The 18198-nt window shown below is 30.8% G+C and overlaps 2 protein-coding genes across 3 annotated transcripts; both read left to right on the plus strand.

The window, feature by feature from the left end:
- The first annotated feature begins 1573 nt into the window (after positions 1 to 1573).
- Positions 1574 to 10225, plus strand: LOC110605820. Of its 2 annotated transcripts, XM_021744467.2 has the most exons (13): positions 1575 to 1779; positions 1902 to 1967; positions 3004 to 3069; positions 3231 to 3306; positions 3444 to 3521; positions 4369 to 4466; positions 5548 to 5621; positions 6214 to 6301; positions 6384 to 6541; positions 7157 to 7199; positions 8070 to 8135; positions 9123 to 9200; positions 9653 to 10225. In XM_021744467.2, the coding sequence occupies exons 1-13, from the start codon at positions 1681 to 1683 to the stop codon at positions 9791 to 9793; spliced, it is 1131 nt and encodes a 376-aa protein (XP_021600159.1). In that variant the 5' UTR covers positions 1575 to 1680; the 3' UTR covers positions 9794 to 10225. The 2 variants fall into 2 exon arrangements, with proteins under 2 accessions (XP_043809509.1, XP_021600159.1); XM_043953574.1 differs by lacking the exon at positions 3444 to 3521 and having other exon boundaries at positions 1574 to 1779.
- Positions 10226 to 15068: 4843 nt separating this feature from the next.
- LOC110606711 (protein ROH1) lies at positions 15069 to 16820 on the plus strand. The gene has a single exon (XM_021745659.2). It carries the CDS (start codon positions 15284 to 15286, stop codon positions 16454 to 16456), a length of 1173 nt encoding a protein of 390 aa, XP_021601351.1. The 5' UTR covers positions 15069 to 15283; the 3' UTR covers positions 16457 to 16820.
- Positions 16821 to 18198: the final 1378 nt, after the last annotated feature.

Below are 18198 nucleotides of genomic sequence, written 5' to 3' on the forward strand. Positions count from 1 at the left end.
GATTTACAAATAGTATCATCGAGTCATGTTTATATTCTTTTGATTCATGGAGGGTTCTAAAGTCAGCTACGTTAAGTGCCAACATTAAAAGGAAATTAACTTATTCCTCTGTTTTCTCTCTACTTTTTTGAATTCCTTTGTATTGGTTCGTCCTCAACCCTTGTGATTTTCCCCCTTTTTTAGCATATTTTTTCCTTACTTCATTGTCGTTAATTTTCATTTTCTTCTTTTTAGTAGTGAATTAGTTTTTGCCATCTAGTTTTTTTAATTAAAGCCCAATGACAATTCAGCAATTTTGCAAAAATAGCAGTCTGTCTTTACAACATCCTTCGTGAAGGGATTGCAAGTTTTTCTTCTTTTTATTTTTTTTCCTTAATTTTTTATGCCTAATTTACTATTTAGTTTAGTGAGATTAATTATTTTGCATTTCTACGTTTAAAATTGCATTAGATAGTTTTATATTTTTAATTAATATTCTAAAAAATTAAAATAGTTAAATTCGTAAAATTTTTAATTTTAAATAGGGATAAAGTGTTAATCATTTTATACATTATTAAAAATATAATTAGATCGTTAATGGTTGTTTTTGAAATGAAAATATTAAGTAATTGGCTATTTAATCTACAAGAAATTATTTATTTTGCTATAAAAAATTTTAAAAAATTAAAATTAAAATTTTAAAATTTAATGAAAATTGAAATAGGTTGGAGAATTAAGAGTAAGAAACGAGAGGAGAGATGGTGATATTTTATTAAGGAAATGCATTTTTTTATATCTCTGAAAATGTTCTCTAAATATAATTATTTTTAGGTTTTTAGACATATAATTGATGTTCTTAAAGTATTTGGTTTTCGTATAAACAAATAAACAGATAATAAAAGGAAAAAAAATATTATCTAGTGGTACAGCAAAATTAGTTGGTTAGTCTATGGTTTTTAAAACTTAAAAATTCAGTGAGTTAAAGTTTTAATACTATTATCTTATTATCAGTTTCTAATGATAATAATGTTAAATTTGAGTTTTAAAAACACAAACATTATTTAATATATTTTTAAAATGATAAAAAGTAATTAGTTAATTTTTTATATTTCATAAATTAAATAGTAATTTTTATTATGGGTGATGAAACAATGTGTGTAATTTATTTTTTGAATTAAAATTTAAAAATATTAAATTTTATTTAATTTAAAAATATTAAATTTTATTTAATTTATAAATATTAAATTTTATCTTTTAATCTAAATTTATCTTTAAATTAATAATAAAAAATTAAATAAAATCATATACATTTAAAAAAATTATAACTTCCACTGTTAAATTAGACTAGAAAGGTTATAGTTGAATTTATTTATATTTTTGCCGAAGCCGTTGGACGCACTAGGTGACTCTCTCAGTACATCACTTGGCTGGCGGCAGACGCTGCTTACGCGCTTTTTTGTTTTTTTTTTTAAATAAATTTATTAACTGTACTGGACTTGTAAATTTGGTTTCAAAGGCTGGACCTTCTATGGCCATTTTTTGGGCCCGTTCGGTAATAAAAATATTGATAGTTCTGATTTGAATCTTCCGGTCTCTGTCTGATTCTGATTTCAACCCGCACCGTGGCCGGTTTACAATCCCCTCTTCTTTCTCGCCGCGGCCACCCCAGAAGAAAAAATTTCATAAAGGGGAGACTTTACAATGCTGGAGGCAAGAAGCCTGAGAAAGGCCGTTGTCCCTTCAACTCTCATTGAGAATCCTTCTCCTGGAAATCTCCAGCCCACTCGCCTTGCTCTCCATGTACCTACCTCCCTTGCTTTTCTTAATCCTTCTTATGTATTTATGCCTCTGTGTTTGCTGCTTCTTTTTTTTTTTTTTTTTTTTTTTTTTGTGTTTTTAATCCATTTGCTGTTGTTTTTCAGGTTAATGAGGATGCCTTCTCTTGTTGGGTCTACATGGCTTCTGGGTGTCATGTCTACAAACTGCAGGTTTCAAATGAACTTGAATTCATGCTAACCCATTTTGACAATTTTGTTGCTTTATATGTATATATTTTTTGTGTAGTATGATAAAAACTCAAGACGTACTTCTTGATTTTCTGTTCTCTGTTAAAACCCAATTAAGTGTTTCAGTTGCTAATTGCGGAGTTAATTGTTAACTTCTTATTGGTATAAAATGATTATAGTTCAAACTATTGTCTTTGTCCCATCAACAAAGAAACTTTAAGCATTTGCAAGTCAAGCAGCTGTATTTCAAGGCTTGTTTTCTTTACATTATAGAGCAGGTGTTCTATAATTCCACACTAAGTTCATCATGAGTACCAACTACAAAGAGGATTAGAATCTTCAGAAAAGAAAATGTTAGGAAGAGCTTGTGAAGCTAGAAAATAGTGATATTAAAATAGATTGAGAAAGGCATGTCATATGCTGTGTGATTTTGACCAGAATAATGCTGTAATGACTGAGTTTTGAGTAACCACCTACTACCTATCAAGATTAAGGTTACTCCAAATTCATTTTTGGACCTGTTTTATAATTTTTTTTAATGATTCTGTATGTGGTTAAGTGATTTGAACTCACGAACAAGTGCAGAAATTTATCTTTATAACAATATGTTTGATAAATTTTCTGGCTTTAATAAATTTGGTAGCCCGTTATGAGCATTATAGTTGCAATGAAGCAACAATATCTACCATATCATATGTATCTTCCTGTGGTAACCAATTAGTGAGTCGTATTATTTGGGTTCTCCTTTCCTCCTTTGAGATACTTTAATTTTGGAAAATTTATATGATTTGCAGTCTCTACAATAACAGTGAACACTTGACTGATTTAACTACACGGCTATAATTGTAGGAAAGAAGTGAACCATGAGAATTCTTATGTTGTTTCATCTGATCTTGTTTGTGAAGGTTGCTTATTTTTAGTTTATGATGTAGGCACTGATCTATTGTGAAGAATCAAATCCTTCAATAGATGACAGTTAAATTGGCCAGCTCAATTTATTTTCTTCTCCTTTTCATAGGTTCCAATGCAAGATTCTTTTGTTAGCAAGGGGAAAGAAAGCCTTCTCATTCCTGTCCAAACACAGGTACTTCTGTTATAGTTAAAACAGTTTGCTATTGTCAGTTTGCAGAAAGCAGGTCTTGACTCTGCTTGGCTTATGTCAGCTTATGAGCTTAGTTGATTGCATCAGCCATCATTTAATTAGTAAAGTGTTAATTTAGTCATTTATTATTTGGCATGTTAAAGGTCATGGACTCTTCTGTAGTTAACCGATGCCCTCATCGTTCAGAAATTCAGAGTATAGTGCTTTGTGAAACTGAAAGTAAGTGATTTTGTATTTGCATTAACAGAGTCATAAAGATGTATTGTCCTTATGGCATTTATTCTTAGAGCTTAATTTTTGTACTAAGAGAGTTTATCCTGTTTGTGAAATTTTTGCTTTGACCAAATTATCTGTAGGCCTTGGTAACTTGGTGTTGGGAAGTGTGGATTGCTATGGTCATCTTATTGTCTCTAAACTAGATAGTAGTGGTAAAGGTACAATTCTACTTATTTTACTTTTCTTGATGATGGCTTGACTTGCTTTGAAGATTTGATGGTATACTTTGTAGCACTACTGAATTGATATTGGAACTGTATATCATTCTCATCTTCTTTGTTAACTCTTTGAGGGGATAATCTAACCAGAAATTAACTTCTGGCTTTTACTTATTTATACCGGCAAACTACACTCTAGCATAAAGTAGTTGTAACCCAAAATTCAGGCATTTGTAGTTGTGCTTTTTGGAAGCTTCAGGTGATAAATTACTGTTGTGAATGCATGTTGATGGGACTATTTTCTAGGGGCACTCTATTTTCAAGCAAAAATAGTCAAACCGAGCAATAACAAATTAGTGTATCTGTGAAATTTTGTTCTTGTGGACTGTAGAATTCTCTTCTGTCTATCTTCTCTATCTGAATGAACTGATAACTCCATTCAGTTTATACTCAAGCGTGCTATAGTTTTATTTGGTTTGAGTGTTTCCAGGCTGGCATGCTGCTTGTACTCTGTGCCTAATGTATCATCTTCTTTATATTTCTACAGATCTTGCCATATTGGGTTAATTGCATTTTCAATCAACACAACATTCATGGAACAATACTTTTTAGGTTTTTAGGCATTGAAGAAGATTGATAAATTATTATCTGTTAACTATTTCTAGATCATGGATAATATTACTGATGTTACTGGATTTGCAGACCTAACATGTAGTGTGCTTAAAGAAACAACTGCTTAATAGCTAAGACCATATGTACATTAGTTGCTTAGTTGTTCTTTTACCTATTTGTGGTTGAAAATACAGTCTCCTAATATAATTAAAAATGTATATTGTGAAATTTTCAGATATTGATAGCCTTACATATTCAGTATTGCCAAGAGATTCGGGTGTTGGAGAAGGTAGTTGGGCAGGGCTCTGTTTCAGTCCAAGTCAATGGTCAATGGTATCTAGTTTTTCTTTGAACTAATTTGAACCTGTAGACATTCAGTCTGGTCCTTGCAAATACCTTTTAGATCTATATCACTGAATAAGCAAAACATTGTAGCTATTTGAGTTGAGCAATATGACATTAAGTTGTTATATCTCCCAAACAATTACATGAACATGATGGTAAGATCTTTTGAGCTATGTAGGTGCTTCCTTGCAACAATGTGCTAATTTCTTCATTGACTGCTTGATGCTTTTGTATTATTACTTTATTCTAAATGTTAATTCAAGCAAATGCTAATATGAGCTTGTACATGGGGTACATGATAATAATGTATCCAGTTATTGTCTTACGCTCTGATAGGTTAATGGCTGTTGAAACTCTTTGCAAATTTGCATATAGAATTTAATTCGCTTATTATTATTATTTACTTGGAACACCTATGAAAGAACCCCTGAATCTTTTGTGCTTTCATTATAAGCCCGTCAGTGAAGTTCTATTTTATTGAATCATTTCAGTTTTTAATTTAGTGCCATTAAGTGCTAGCATACTAGCTAATAAAAGACATAATTTGTCCAAATAACAATATGAAAGTTTTGAATAGCAGAATTCTATTTTAAAAAGACAAAGAATCTAATATTGGTTAACAAACTTAATTTATCAAGGTTACAAACATATGATATGAACATTTTGTTTGACAAAATGCTTTAATTTTTTTAATATGCAGGCATTAGAAACCAATACTAGAGGATTTAAAAATGAAAAATTTTGGTAAATTGCCCAATATTTTATTTGTTGCATCAAAATTAGTGCTAAGTAGCCAGTTTAATAGTTCAAGGGTTCAATGGAACACGCCTTTGGTTGCTCTGCGCCACAATTAAAGCATAAACGGCTCAAGAGCTTCTGACGGGTTTTGCCATTTCATGATAATTAACTTATTTTCATTTACCAATGCCATTTGCCAGAAATGTTTTATAAGTAGCATATAATAATGCCTTGTTGCTGTTAGTATCTCAATGTTGGGCTCGTTTATACATGAATGTGAACTTGTCCTCTTCCTGAATAATCGTCCTGTCTTAATTTCTGTCTGGTCCAGGCAGCTGTAGCAAGGAGCTTCTGCAAAAGCATTGATGTTTATGACCAAGACATTCACCTACGAACTTTGCGTACGTAAGTGTTGAGTATGCTTGCTATTTATTTTTCTTTTTTTCCCCTTTCATTATTTCAAATGGAAATTCATGATCAGAGTTCAAAAAGCATCATGTTTATTTGTAACTCTTATGTTGCTTTTCAAATTTCTTATGTATGTGTAGATTTGCACGTACCACTGTGAATTTGTCTGTGTTTGAGAGGGGGTACTGGTGAGCGTTAACCAGCGAACCTGTTATATGGTCGAACATTTGGTCAAACTTTCTCAATTCCAGCATCTTAAATTAGTTGCAATCAGTTGGATCTTTTTGCCTCACTGTTTTTGTTCAGAGATTACTTGCTGAAAATCTACCAGAACTATACAGCCTTATATATATAATTATATATATATTTTTTCTTGAATCTTACGGCTGCTTCCGTCTCAATCCTAATATGGACCTCCTGTTTTTATTGGTAATGTGTTCATAGCAAGACATACATGAATATTATTTCGAAGGATTTTTACGCAGTTGCTGGTGCTCCATTAAATACTTATTGGATATATCTATATTGTAGAAAGGCTGAAGTTCGTAGATTCATTTAGATACCTGAGATTCATGTGGCTATTTTGCAGACTCTGGTATCCATCCTCATTGAATTTTTTGCAGAATTTAAATAATGGAAATGGAAGTTCAATTTTAGCCATCGCTGAGGGCTGCCAGGTATAAGTCTGTATTCAGCTTGCTTTTCATCATTTCTTGCATAAAAGTTATTACTCCACTTCTTTCCGTGGAATTACTGCAGCTGACAATATGGGACTTGAGGATGAAAGAAAATGGTGGTTGTCTACATCGAATTTGTGGTTCTCTTGGTGATAATTTCTATGCTGTCTGCAGTTCACCAACTGGCTATATAGCTGTGGGTGGAGCTGATCGCACTGTGACTATTTATGATCCTCGGAGGTTGGTCAGTTTTAGTTTGTTGTAGCCTATGTATAGGAACTTCCAATTAACAAGGGGCTGCAAGTTCTATTTTGGTATTGGGGTTTGCCTATTTTGATACTTGATCACTGATGTTGTATGTTTTGAATATATAAAAATATGCATGTTAAACATATCAATTCTGCTAGTTAATGAGTTGTGTTTTTCTCCCATATGCTTGCCTAGTTTTTGTTGAAGATTGATATAAATGTGATGTTCCTAGAATTAAAAATGTTTCCCACCGTGAGCTAGGGGGAAGCATTTGGTTGGTTCAATTTATTCAGTCCCAAAATTTAGAAAGAAACTGTACTATCACAAAAACTACGTTAACCAAAATAATATATTCAATTCAATCTAATTACTCCGTTTGGGCTTTTCCTTGTTAGGCATTTAAATATATCTCAAATATATGAAGACGATTAAACTATATTAAAAGTGTAGTTGATTAACTGAAAGTTTCCAAATTTATTTAAAAAAATGAACTAAAGTACCCAAAATTTACTGGCTTGGTTTGGTACTTATGTTGTAAATTGAGTAATTTCTCATCCATGCGATGAACAGAATGAGGCCTTATAAGTGCTTCTGTCTTTACTGTAGATGGTCGCCACTGGCAAGATGGGTGCACTGTTCAAAATATGAGGTAAAAATTGTATTTTAACGACTTCCTCCCTCCCCCCCCCCCCCTAATTTTTTCATTGTTGAAGCGTTCTACTTTAAGGAGCTATTTTAAATATCAAGGGTAGGTTTATTGCTAACTTGAATTCGGAGCGAAGAAAAGACTTTTCCTACTTCATTTGTCTATATTTGACGGATAACATATCTTTGATAAGTAGCATTAATTTGTGTAGCCATCTTCACCAGAACAACTCAAAATGCACTTTTTAATCTCATCAATGGAAATTGTAATGTGTACTTCTTGGGCATGTTCAGAACACTGTTGCTTTTAGTATTTTCTATAGTTTTTTTTATTGTTCAGAAGTCACCATTATAACCATGCGAATACCTAGTCATTTTGAAACATTTATCTGAATTCACTTTTTTTTTGCTGGTTTTTGAATTAGCTAACATGCAACCTGTTATAGCTGCACCAATACATTTTTGCCATGTTCTTTTATGGACAGAAATCTGAAGTCTGTTGGTTAAGATTATTAAGCTATTAAAGAAAACTAAGCACAGAAGTGACTGAAAACATGTGTTGTCAGTTTTCTCTCTTGCTTTCCTTCATTTTAACATATCTCCCTGATTCAAATTTATGTGATTAGATTACCTTGCTTGTGAAGTTCATAAATTTTTGTCAAAAATACATGCAAAATTAATGGGAAATGCCAAGAGTAATAAAAGCTTGCCTTTTGGCTTGTATTTCTGTCAACATATTAATTGTAAAATTGACCAGGAAGAATTTAACAAAGGTTTAAAGTACTTTCATGTACAGTAGTCTTACAGCTCTAGCATTTGTCTCTTTGGTTTTTAATATTGCATCTCAAGTTACTTCTGTTTCATTGTATTGCAGATAACTGGACTTGCATTCTCATCACTGGACTCTGATTATATCTATATTCAAGGTGTTGACTATGAGGTGATTGCTTTGGAAGCAACTGAATCTAATCTCTTCCTTTTTCTTTTTTCCCATTTCTTTTGTGTGTTTTTTATTTTCCTTAATTAGTGCTTTCAGTTTCAGATCGTCTAGCAGTTTAATTTGTTTAAGTTTCAGCTTGGTGCATACAAACAAATTTGAGCTTAAGCAGGGAAGGATCTACCATAGGGTCACTTGCCCCTACCACCCCCAAAGAGATCCTTTTAGAGTATACGGTCAAAATTTTCTCTTTAATAATTGAGGTTTGCCCTCATGTTTAAAAATTATGTTTGCCTATACTTTTTTCACTTAATAATTTCAATTTGTCCACAAACTTAAAATTTTAAAATATCCATCAATTTATATTATTTACAATTATTTAAAATTAAATGTTATACTTTGATTATTCATTACATACTTTTTTTTTAATTTGTGTAATTTGATCTTAATAATTAAAATAAATAACTCTATCACTATTTTTCTTAAATGAACATTTAATTGTTTATATTAATATATGTATGAGGTAGGTGATGAAAATCAAATCTTACCTATGATAATTTCTTATAACTTAATACTATATTAAAAAGTGATATTTTTCATAATGCTTGCCAAAAATGTTGGGTTGATCTATTTGGTAAAAGTGAAGCAAACACTTGAGTTCAAATGCTTTGTCCAAATCTTGGAAGGAGAGTATGGTCAAGAGCTTTGAAACATCGATCCTACGATGCATGTGGGTGGTTGACGTGAAGACAATGTATAATTTTGTCGTATGGTACTTGTTTGTCTGAGGCATGAAAATTAGAATAGCTTTGCAGTTTCAAATGTCAAGCAAACTATTTTCATCTCATAGTCTACTTATGTGTTGTGAACTGATGCTTAGATGCTGCATAATGTGGAGGATCGTAATAAAATTTTCTACTTCTGTAAGAATCTCTCAATATGCTTGTGTTTTATTTATAATGTTACAGAATCGTGAATGTATATTTGTAGGTCTGTTGTGGCCAATGGAAAGAGAGCACTAAGGTCTTTTCATTCAGAGGAGATTCAAACTGGCTTGGGTTCAATAAGGTATTACTTCTGAAATTCTCCATGAAAGCATGTGGATATACCCATTGGAAGCACACACATATATACGTTTTTTTCTCTTGCAGACATAAATCTAATTCTATGTCTGGGACTAGTTTGTTTGAACAACGTCTTCTCTTATTTCTCTGTCAATGAATCGTTTGATTTGACTAACCAAACCAAATGAAATAGGTTCTTAACTGAAAGTTCCATGTGTTGAGCGCAAGAACACGATAAAATATTCTTGTGCGAGGAAAAGGGAATATATTAATTCATGTAAAAGGCCATTGCCGAATTATTATATAACTCTGGTAAAGCAGAGTCTCCAGCGAGAAAAATCTTGAAATTCCTAAACATCTAATACTTTTCTCCTCTTCTAATACTATTCTATTGGTATACATCGAACTATGACTTGTTCCAAGATCTCTTCATTCTCAGGCTGTTCTTTGCTGCAGTGTTCGAATTCAAGTAGGGATTTACTCGGCGGATGGTGTGATTCTGGTAGTGTGTTCCTGGCTGATGTTGGAATTAATGGAAGCTCAGTAGAAACCTCAAAAGTCAAAAAGGAGACGGATATCATCCCAAGTGGTTGTTGAGCTGTCTTCTTTTCTTTTTAGTTGGCTTTTGCTCCTTGTTTGTCCACAAATTTTGTTCAGTCAGCAGCATTTTATCATCACAGTTTCAAGCGGCCATTGCTTCCAGTCAAGCCATTACATTAATGAGCTTTAAGCTTTTCACAATCTAAAGTCTTTAGTCTCCTGGAATCCATCATCCACATGATTTCTGGGTTTTGACCATCCAAGTGTGGCCATTGAAGACCAGCAATAGGATGCAGACATAATTGCAAATACTATTGATTTCTGTAAGCTTCTTTGATTCTGGAAGATGAAGAGTTTAAGGATTCATTCTTTTATGTGTCAGTCTTCAAGAAGGCTCTTTGGATTGATTTGAATTTTCTTGTTACATTGACACAGGCAAGTGGCTGCCTGCAGAGAAAAAGGAAAAAAAAAAACAGTTCATGGGTTTTATTTTAAGGTTTTCATAATTGCTGCTGATCCTGCTTTTCTGCTTGCTTTTGAAAAAGATAATAATAATAAAAAGGGATAGAATATAAAATTGCAAGTTTATGCAACCATTTGGAGCTGGAATTGCATGCTTCCAAGTTTCTATTTTCTTGTCAACTTAGCAATCTAAATAATGACCAAGCATTGGGAGATGGTGACATCTGGCTGGGTTTTGAGGACTTTTTTTGAGCTGCATTGATGTGAAATTTTCAAAGTCAAGGTCAAGGATATGAAGATGAAGAATCTTAATAAGATATTGCTGGTCATGGTAATGGAGTTCATAGGTTCTGATTGTGAATTGTGATAGATTAGGGACCCACAAAGTTGGGTCCCCATTGTTCATGAGTTCATATTACAGCTCACCAACCTCTGTTGGGAGATGTATATCACCTCCCCTGTTTCCACCTCTTATTTTACAACCAAACAATGTCCAATGTAGATTCTTCATTTCATTGCTAAGCAATGGATTTTGGATATTTTCAAAGTTTTGGAAATTTATAAGGTCATGTTGAACATAAATTATAAATTTATGCTATCTAAGCATTCTAATATAAAAAATTTCTCCACTTTCATTTTTATATAATTTTTTTTTTTTAACTGAGATTTAGAGACCGGAGAGTAGATTCTGAAACCTTTCATATTTATTCAGATATACTTACCACCGCACTAAATCTATAAGTGTTTATATAATATTATTTTAAAATTAATAATTTTAAAAGAATTTCAAATTAGTATGATTTACTTTCTATAAATTTCTTTATATAATATGTGAGAATTTAATTATTTTTAATTTAATAGAAATTAACATGTAAAATAATTATATAATTTTACAAGTTTCACTTAAATTTTTTCCTTTCAAATTAAATAGATTCAAACAAAACATTAAAGAGTCTATCAAAAAAAAAAAAAGACATTAAAGATTTAATTTAGTTAATGTTAAACCTGTCGTGTTTTTGATAGCTGGTTGCAAGTTGTATGTTGTGCGGCAAGTCCAGCATGGGAGGATTTTGATTTGGTAGATCTGTCCTTGCTTAAAACGAAACGAAGCCCTAGATAAATTTAATTTAAAAAATATAAAAATAAAATTTTAGAAAATCCAATAAAATCTAAATAACGATTGAGCTTTTGTTTATTTATTTAATATTCCGTTGCAGATGAAATAGTTAAGGTTTCTTGTTGCTTTCTAACAAGCATCACCAAAATGTTGAACCTTAAGAATTATTATTAAATTTCTTAATTTTTAAAAAAATTTATTAATTTATCTTTATATTAAAATTATTTAATAAAAAGTTTTCATATTTTTATAAACTCAAATTATTTTCAATAAATAAAATTATTAATTAATTTATTAATTAAATTTTAATTTTTTAAAGTTATTTTTATTATACCTACGTGATTTATATATCGTTAGAAATTAATAAAATTATCACATCATTCTTTGTATCACTATGCCACACTAATAAATTTCAAAATAAAATTGATAATAATTTAAAAATTTATAATAAAATTGTAATAAAATTAAAAATATGAAGTTTTTTTACAATTATTTATTTTATTAAAAAACATTTTTTTAAGAGATGAAAAATAATCACTCCAACTTATAATTTCACATGCATTATTAAGTTTTAAATTAATTCATATATTATTAATTTTTTTTAAAATTTACTCTAAATATTAGTATAATTTAAAAGTTCATTAACATTATGTTTAGAGTTAAAAGAATAATTTTAAAAAATATATCAAAAATTATTTTATTATTTTTGATATTGTTAAGTTGAATTATATTAAATATTATTTTAAATTATTTTTAATATTTGATAATTAATATATTTAATAAAGTTATTTTTTTAACGGTAATTTTAAAAATAATACTAAATAATAAATATATTAGACAAATTTAAGAAAAAATAATTTCAATCATGATAAATTGTTATTATAAAACTATTGATAAAAATAATAAAAATAAATAGTAATATAAATAGTAATTTTTAAATACATTTAATAATAAAAAAAATAACTTAAATAATTTTATAAGTTTTTAACTATATAAATAGTGATAAGATGCATTTGGTAAAAAAATTAAAAAAAAAATTTAATAGGTAAAAAATAAAATATAGTGTAAAATTGTAATAAAAAATAAAAGTAGAGAATTTTTCAGGATAATTATTCTAAATTTTTATTGATGATATTGAGTGATGTAATAATTTTATTAATTTTTAGCGATATAAATAATAATTAATATATTTAGAGTAATTTTAAAATATTATAATTTAATTGATAAAAAATATAAAATATAATTATAATAAAATTTATATAATTTTTTAGTAATTAATTTTTAAAATTATAGAAATTAAATAGTATAAAAATTTAAAATGGTTAATAAATTTTTAATAAAAAATTTAAAAATTTAAATTTTATAAAATAAAAAATTTTAATTAAATAATTTTAAATAGCATCAAACTAATGAATATTTTTAAAATTTAAAAATAATAGTTTAAATTTAAAATAGTGTATTAAAAAAATAATTGGGAGAGGGGAGATTAGACTCGTTTGTAGAATAGGTGTTTGAAGCAAGAAAATGGCGGTGAAATATTGTGCCTCTAAACCCAATTGTGATAAAGAATCAATTTAACAAACCAATGATAATAATAATAATAATAAATTTATGTTCATTGGAGATAATTATTTATTTTTAAATTTTAAAAAATAAATAAATAAAATTTAAAATTCAAATATTTCTCTATATATATATATATATATATATTAGTTCATTCATTTATAAATATATTATTTGTATGAGAGATTTGTTTTTTTTTATTTTTATTTTATATTAATATTTAAAAATATATCTATTTTTTAAATGTATAAATTAAATATGACAAGAAATTATTAGACTTGTCTAAAGAAGTTAAACTAAAGTACTGACAATAAATGCCCTCTTCCTTTTGAAGTTCTGCGAAGCAGACAAGACACTGGAATATGTTTTCGTGGTATCAAGAAAAAGCAGCTATCTTGTTAGACAACTGAAAATCAAATACGCATATGACAGTTTTGAATCAAATTTAGATTTAAATTATTTTAATTCGCTATAAATCTTTTTATTTGGATTTATAAGTATAATTCAATCTAATTTAATATTTTTTATTTATTAACTCTTTATCATTAACTGTTAAAATAAAATTTAACTAATTAATATCATATTAATTATAAAATATTATGAAAAATCATTCATTCAGAAAATGTAGTTAAATATTTAATTAGTTTAATTTAAAATTAAAATAAATTAAAATAAATTAAAATTTTAAATTTAAATATTTATAAAAATTAAATCAAATCAATAAAAAAATATATTTAAATCAAATAGATTTAATTCAATTCAAAATTAGATCCGTCTTTTGGGATGCAAATATGCAACTAATTCTTTCAAGCATTAAATTAATTAATAATATTTTTCATCTCATAATTTTTATATATTTTTTATTTTTAAATATTTTTAAATATAATTAATTTTGTATTCACTTCTTTTCAATATAATCACTCATTAATTATTTATTTATTTTTAAATAAAAATATAAATTATCTTTTAATATTTAATTCAAACCATAAATTATTTATAATAATTTTATTATTTTAATAAAATTTAATATCTCTGTTTGATATATAATTAAAAAAATTATTATTTAACAAAAATAAATATTATTTTCAAAGTATTAAAAAAAATAAAGTTAATAAAAAGGGAAAATTATTTTGTAGTTCCTGAGATTTAACGTAATTAACACTTTTGTCCCTCTATTTTGGCGACCCAACACTTAAGTCCCTCACTTTCTTTTCTGTCCAAATTCGTAGTCCTTCCGTCCAAAATAGCCGTTTGGGATACGTGAATTGACAAAATTAACCCTCTTCTTCTTCTTCTTCTTCTTCTTCTTCTTCTTCTTCTTCCTACCCAGTAACTTTTTCTTCTTCTTCTTCCTACCCAGTAACTTTTTCTTCTTCTTCTTCTTCTGGAATTTCACATTGAAAGAAGGGTATTTTTAGAAAAAATCATCACATCTCACTTTTGACTCTTTGACCAAACGGTTTAAATGGACGGAAGGACTACGAATTTGGACGGAAGAGAAAGTGAGGGACTTAAGTGTTGGGTCGCCAAAATAGAGGGACAGAAGTGTTAATTACGTTAAATTTTAGGGACTAAAAAGTAATTTTACCTAATAAAAATGATGTGAGAAAGCATTATATGATTTATTTATGAAGTTAAATATAATTAAAAATAAAAAGACGGTTTGCAGCCTAAGAAAACTTAAACGGACACGACACGTTTCATAAAGAAGGGCCAATTTCGTAAACTTCACAGCCCACGCTCTCGAACTATTCTAGAAGTGGTACACGAGCGCGAGTAGCGACTAGCCGGAGACCTCACCACAACGAACTCTACCAGACTACGCGCCAACGAAGATCCAGCTGTACTCTCCACGTGTACACTTCCCAAGAATATAAAATGACAGTCTAGTCACGTTAACAAACCACCAGGCAAAAAGGCCCCCACCTCTCTGTTCATGGATAACGACAGAATATTCTCATCCAACGGCAGTTACGTCTATCATCGTACACGATCCCGCGGTTTGTATTGAACTGAAAACCTTTTACGAGGTAATACGTGTTCTCTGCGTGTGCGGTGCGTGTTAATATGAGAAGGTTTTTCGGTTAAGTTTTATTTTTAAAGTAAACAAAATTAACTAAAAAATTTTATTTATTTTTTTCCTAATTATGGTAATTTATTTTACCTTTCTCTTTCCGACCCACCATGAAACGCGGTCCAAATCACCAATAAAATGCCCATCTTCTTCATTAGGGTTTCGCAGCCATTTCTTGGTTTATCGCGCTTTCATCAGTGCTTCAAGCTTTCTTTATATATGTCTAGGCGGCTTAATTAGGATGTCTTCACATTCAATTTGGACTTAATTCTATACGCTGTAATCAAAATTTGCGCCCTTAATTGGGGGTTTTTTGTTTTGTCATGTGATAATGCCCGCGACGGATTATCAGGGTTCCTCTGCGTCGTTTGGTCGTTCTATTTTGAGTCTCCGCCGTGACCAGGTTCATTCCATGGAAGCCACGCATGAGGCATCTGGTCATGAGTTGGAGCTTGAAGCTTTTCAAAGGAATGTAACGGAGCGGTTCGTGGATCTGTTTTCTGTCGGTTCGGATGATTTACTTTCGCTATCTTGGATCAGGAAGCTGCTCGATTGTTTCCTGGGTTGTCAGGAGGAGTTTAGAGTTATTTTGTTGAACAACAGATCCCACGTTTGTAAGCCACCTGTGGATCGGTTGATCCATGACTTCTTTGAGCGGTGCGTGAAGGCTTTGGATCTTTGTAATGCTATTCGAGATGGAATTGAACAGATCAGAGAGTGGAAGAAGCTAATTGAGATTGTTCTCTGCGCTTTGGGCAATCAGAAAATGCTTGGGGAAGGACAGTTCCGTCGTGCTAAGAAGGCGTTGGTTGATTTGGCTATTTCAATGCTCGACGAGAGGGAATCTACAGCTGCTATGGCTCAGCGAAACCGCTCCTTTGGCCGCCAAAATGCGGCGTCTTCTAGAGACCAGCATCATCGGAATTTTGGCCATTTTAGATCCTTGTCGTGGAGTGTGTCACGGTCTTGGTCCGCTGCAAGACAGCTCCAGGCGATTGGGAATAATTTGGCAGCACCCAAAGCCAATGAAATTGTCGCTACTAATGGAATTGCGGTGACTGTTTATACCATGAACTCAATTTTATTGTTTGTAATGTGGGCTTTGGTGGCAGCAATACCTTGCCAGGACAGAGGGTTGCAAGTGCATTTTTCGATTCCTAGGCATTTTCAATGGGCTGCAGCAATGTTGTCATTGCACGAGAGGGTGCTGGAGGAGTCAAGAAAGCGGGATAGGAAGAATGCTTGTGGGCTGTTAAGGGAGATTTATCTGGTAGATAAGTGTACTAAAAGTTTGGCTGAATTGGCTGATTCTATTCAATACCCTTTGACAGAGGAAAGAGAGGCAGAGGTGAGGCTCAGAGTGCAAGAGTTGGGAAGGGTTTGTGAGGTAATAAATGAAGGGTTGGATCCATTGGAGAGACAGATTAGAGAAGTATTTCACAGGATTGTTCATAGCCGGACTGAAGGGCTTGAGGCTCTGGGTAGAGTGAACCACAACGATTGATGTCATGATTGTGGGTGCTAAACAAGAGACGTAAAGAGGATGATTTGAGGCACGGGCTTAAAAATAAAAGGGTATGGAAGCAAAAAAAAAGGAAAAGAAAGAAGAGTATTTATTAACAAATATATCGTGTAAAGCAAATGTAGGATATGGAAATTCAGACTCTTGTTCTCCATGGTGCTGATCTCCAGCTTTTCATTGCCATTGTATAATCAAAATTTCCCAGTAAATTACATCTTGCAACTGTAGCTGACTTCGTGTTCTTGATTTTGACTCCTTCCCTTTTTGTTTGTTAAGGGTATACATACTATTGTACATTGCGAGAGATGTTGCTATTGCTTTTTTTTATTGTTATTATTATTATTTACATTTTGGTTTTCAATGCTATAACTAGTTAATAATTGAATGTTCCAGTGTTTGCTGAACAATGTGATGGTTGAAAGAAGCCATAATACTTATCGAAAATAAGGTTTAAATAAATTGATCTAAATTTCTGATTGATTTGTTGTTTGTGAGCTTGCATGTGGTCAGATCTCTCTCTCTATCTCTCTCTCTAATTTATGCTTTCGTTTCTCATTTCTCAACACAACATCGGAGACCTATTTTTTATACAATGTTGTAATTTCCGACCATCTCATTTATGAATAATTGCCTAAACAGATATGCAGCTGCTTCTTTCTGCCCCTTTAAGATTACTTATCTGAAGGCATGCTGTGCTCATTAACTGACCTTCTAAGGTGTTTGTGCAAATTCTCAGTGGACATTCATGTTCTATCTTACCTTTGCTGTCTCCATGGATGAGGACACAGATCTCGTTTGTCCCCTCTCTTTCTCTCTTTCTAATATATATATGTATATCTCATAATTGTTACTTTCTTTCCTATGTATAGCTCATAATTGTAGTTAGTTTCTTTCCTTTGTGGGTACTGGGGGTAAAGAATTCAATTTGAATCTTTCCTTAATCTTCATAAATTGATTCTCACCCCTAATAAATTACTGCAGGAATTGAACTTTCTGCTTGCATTACCGCAATGCTGGCGCTATGCTAACCTATTACATTCACAGCTCCAGCTCTCCCTTGTAGAGAAGATTATTTGACTTTGATTTGTTGGTATATAAACGAAGGTCATCTTGGGCTTATCGTACTTCTTCCTTTATTTAAATACAAAAATGGTCAATTTTTTTATTATAATATCTTTGAGTTATCTATTGTTGACTTTTGTTCATTCAGTTTTAATGTCCTTCAAAGTTGCAGCTGTAATAGAATTTTCATTTATCGTGGGATGACGTTTTTTTTTAATTACTTTCGGAGCTTTATATTCTTGGCAAAGGCAATATGCATTAATGCTGTTCATTCTTATTCTATAAGGAAAACATCGCATCAACCAAGTTGGATTTATGTGGCTGCTTGATTTTGGGTGAAGTATTTGCCTGAAGAAACATTCTGCTGATAACCCCTGCTTGTGGTGGGAAAAGGATCTGCCACTAACTTATTTGATCTACATCAAATGATAGTTTAGAACTGTAGAGTAGCATAGCCTTATGGCGTCTTTGAGAAATTTTTAGTAGTGACTTTATATTTTTTATTTTTTATTTTTATCACGATGCAGAAACATTGTTGGAGTGGTAAGAATTTTGGATTGAGATGTCAGTACAATAGATGTTTCAATGTAGGATGTCTAAAGCTTCTATCGTACATCTTTCTACCCTTCACTTTTTTATCTACTGTTGTCTGTGCTCACTCT

Source organism: Manihot esculenta, chromosome 18, assembly GCF_001659605.2.
Source record: "Manihot esculenta cultivar AM560-2 chromosome 18, M.esculenta_v8, whole genome shotgun sequence".
Classification (NCBI taxonomy): domain Eukaryota; kingdom Viridiplantae; phylum Streptophyta; class Magnoliopsida; order Malpighiales; family Euphorbiaceae; genus Manihot; species Manihot esculenta.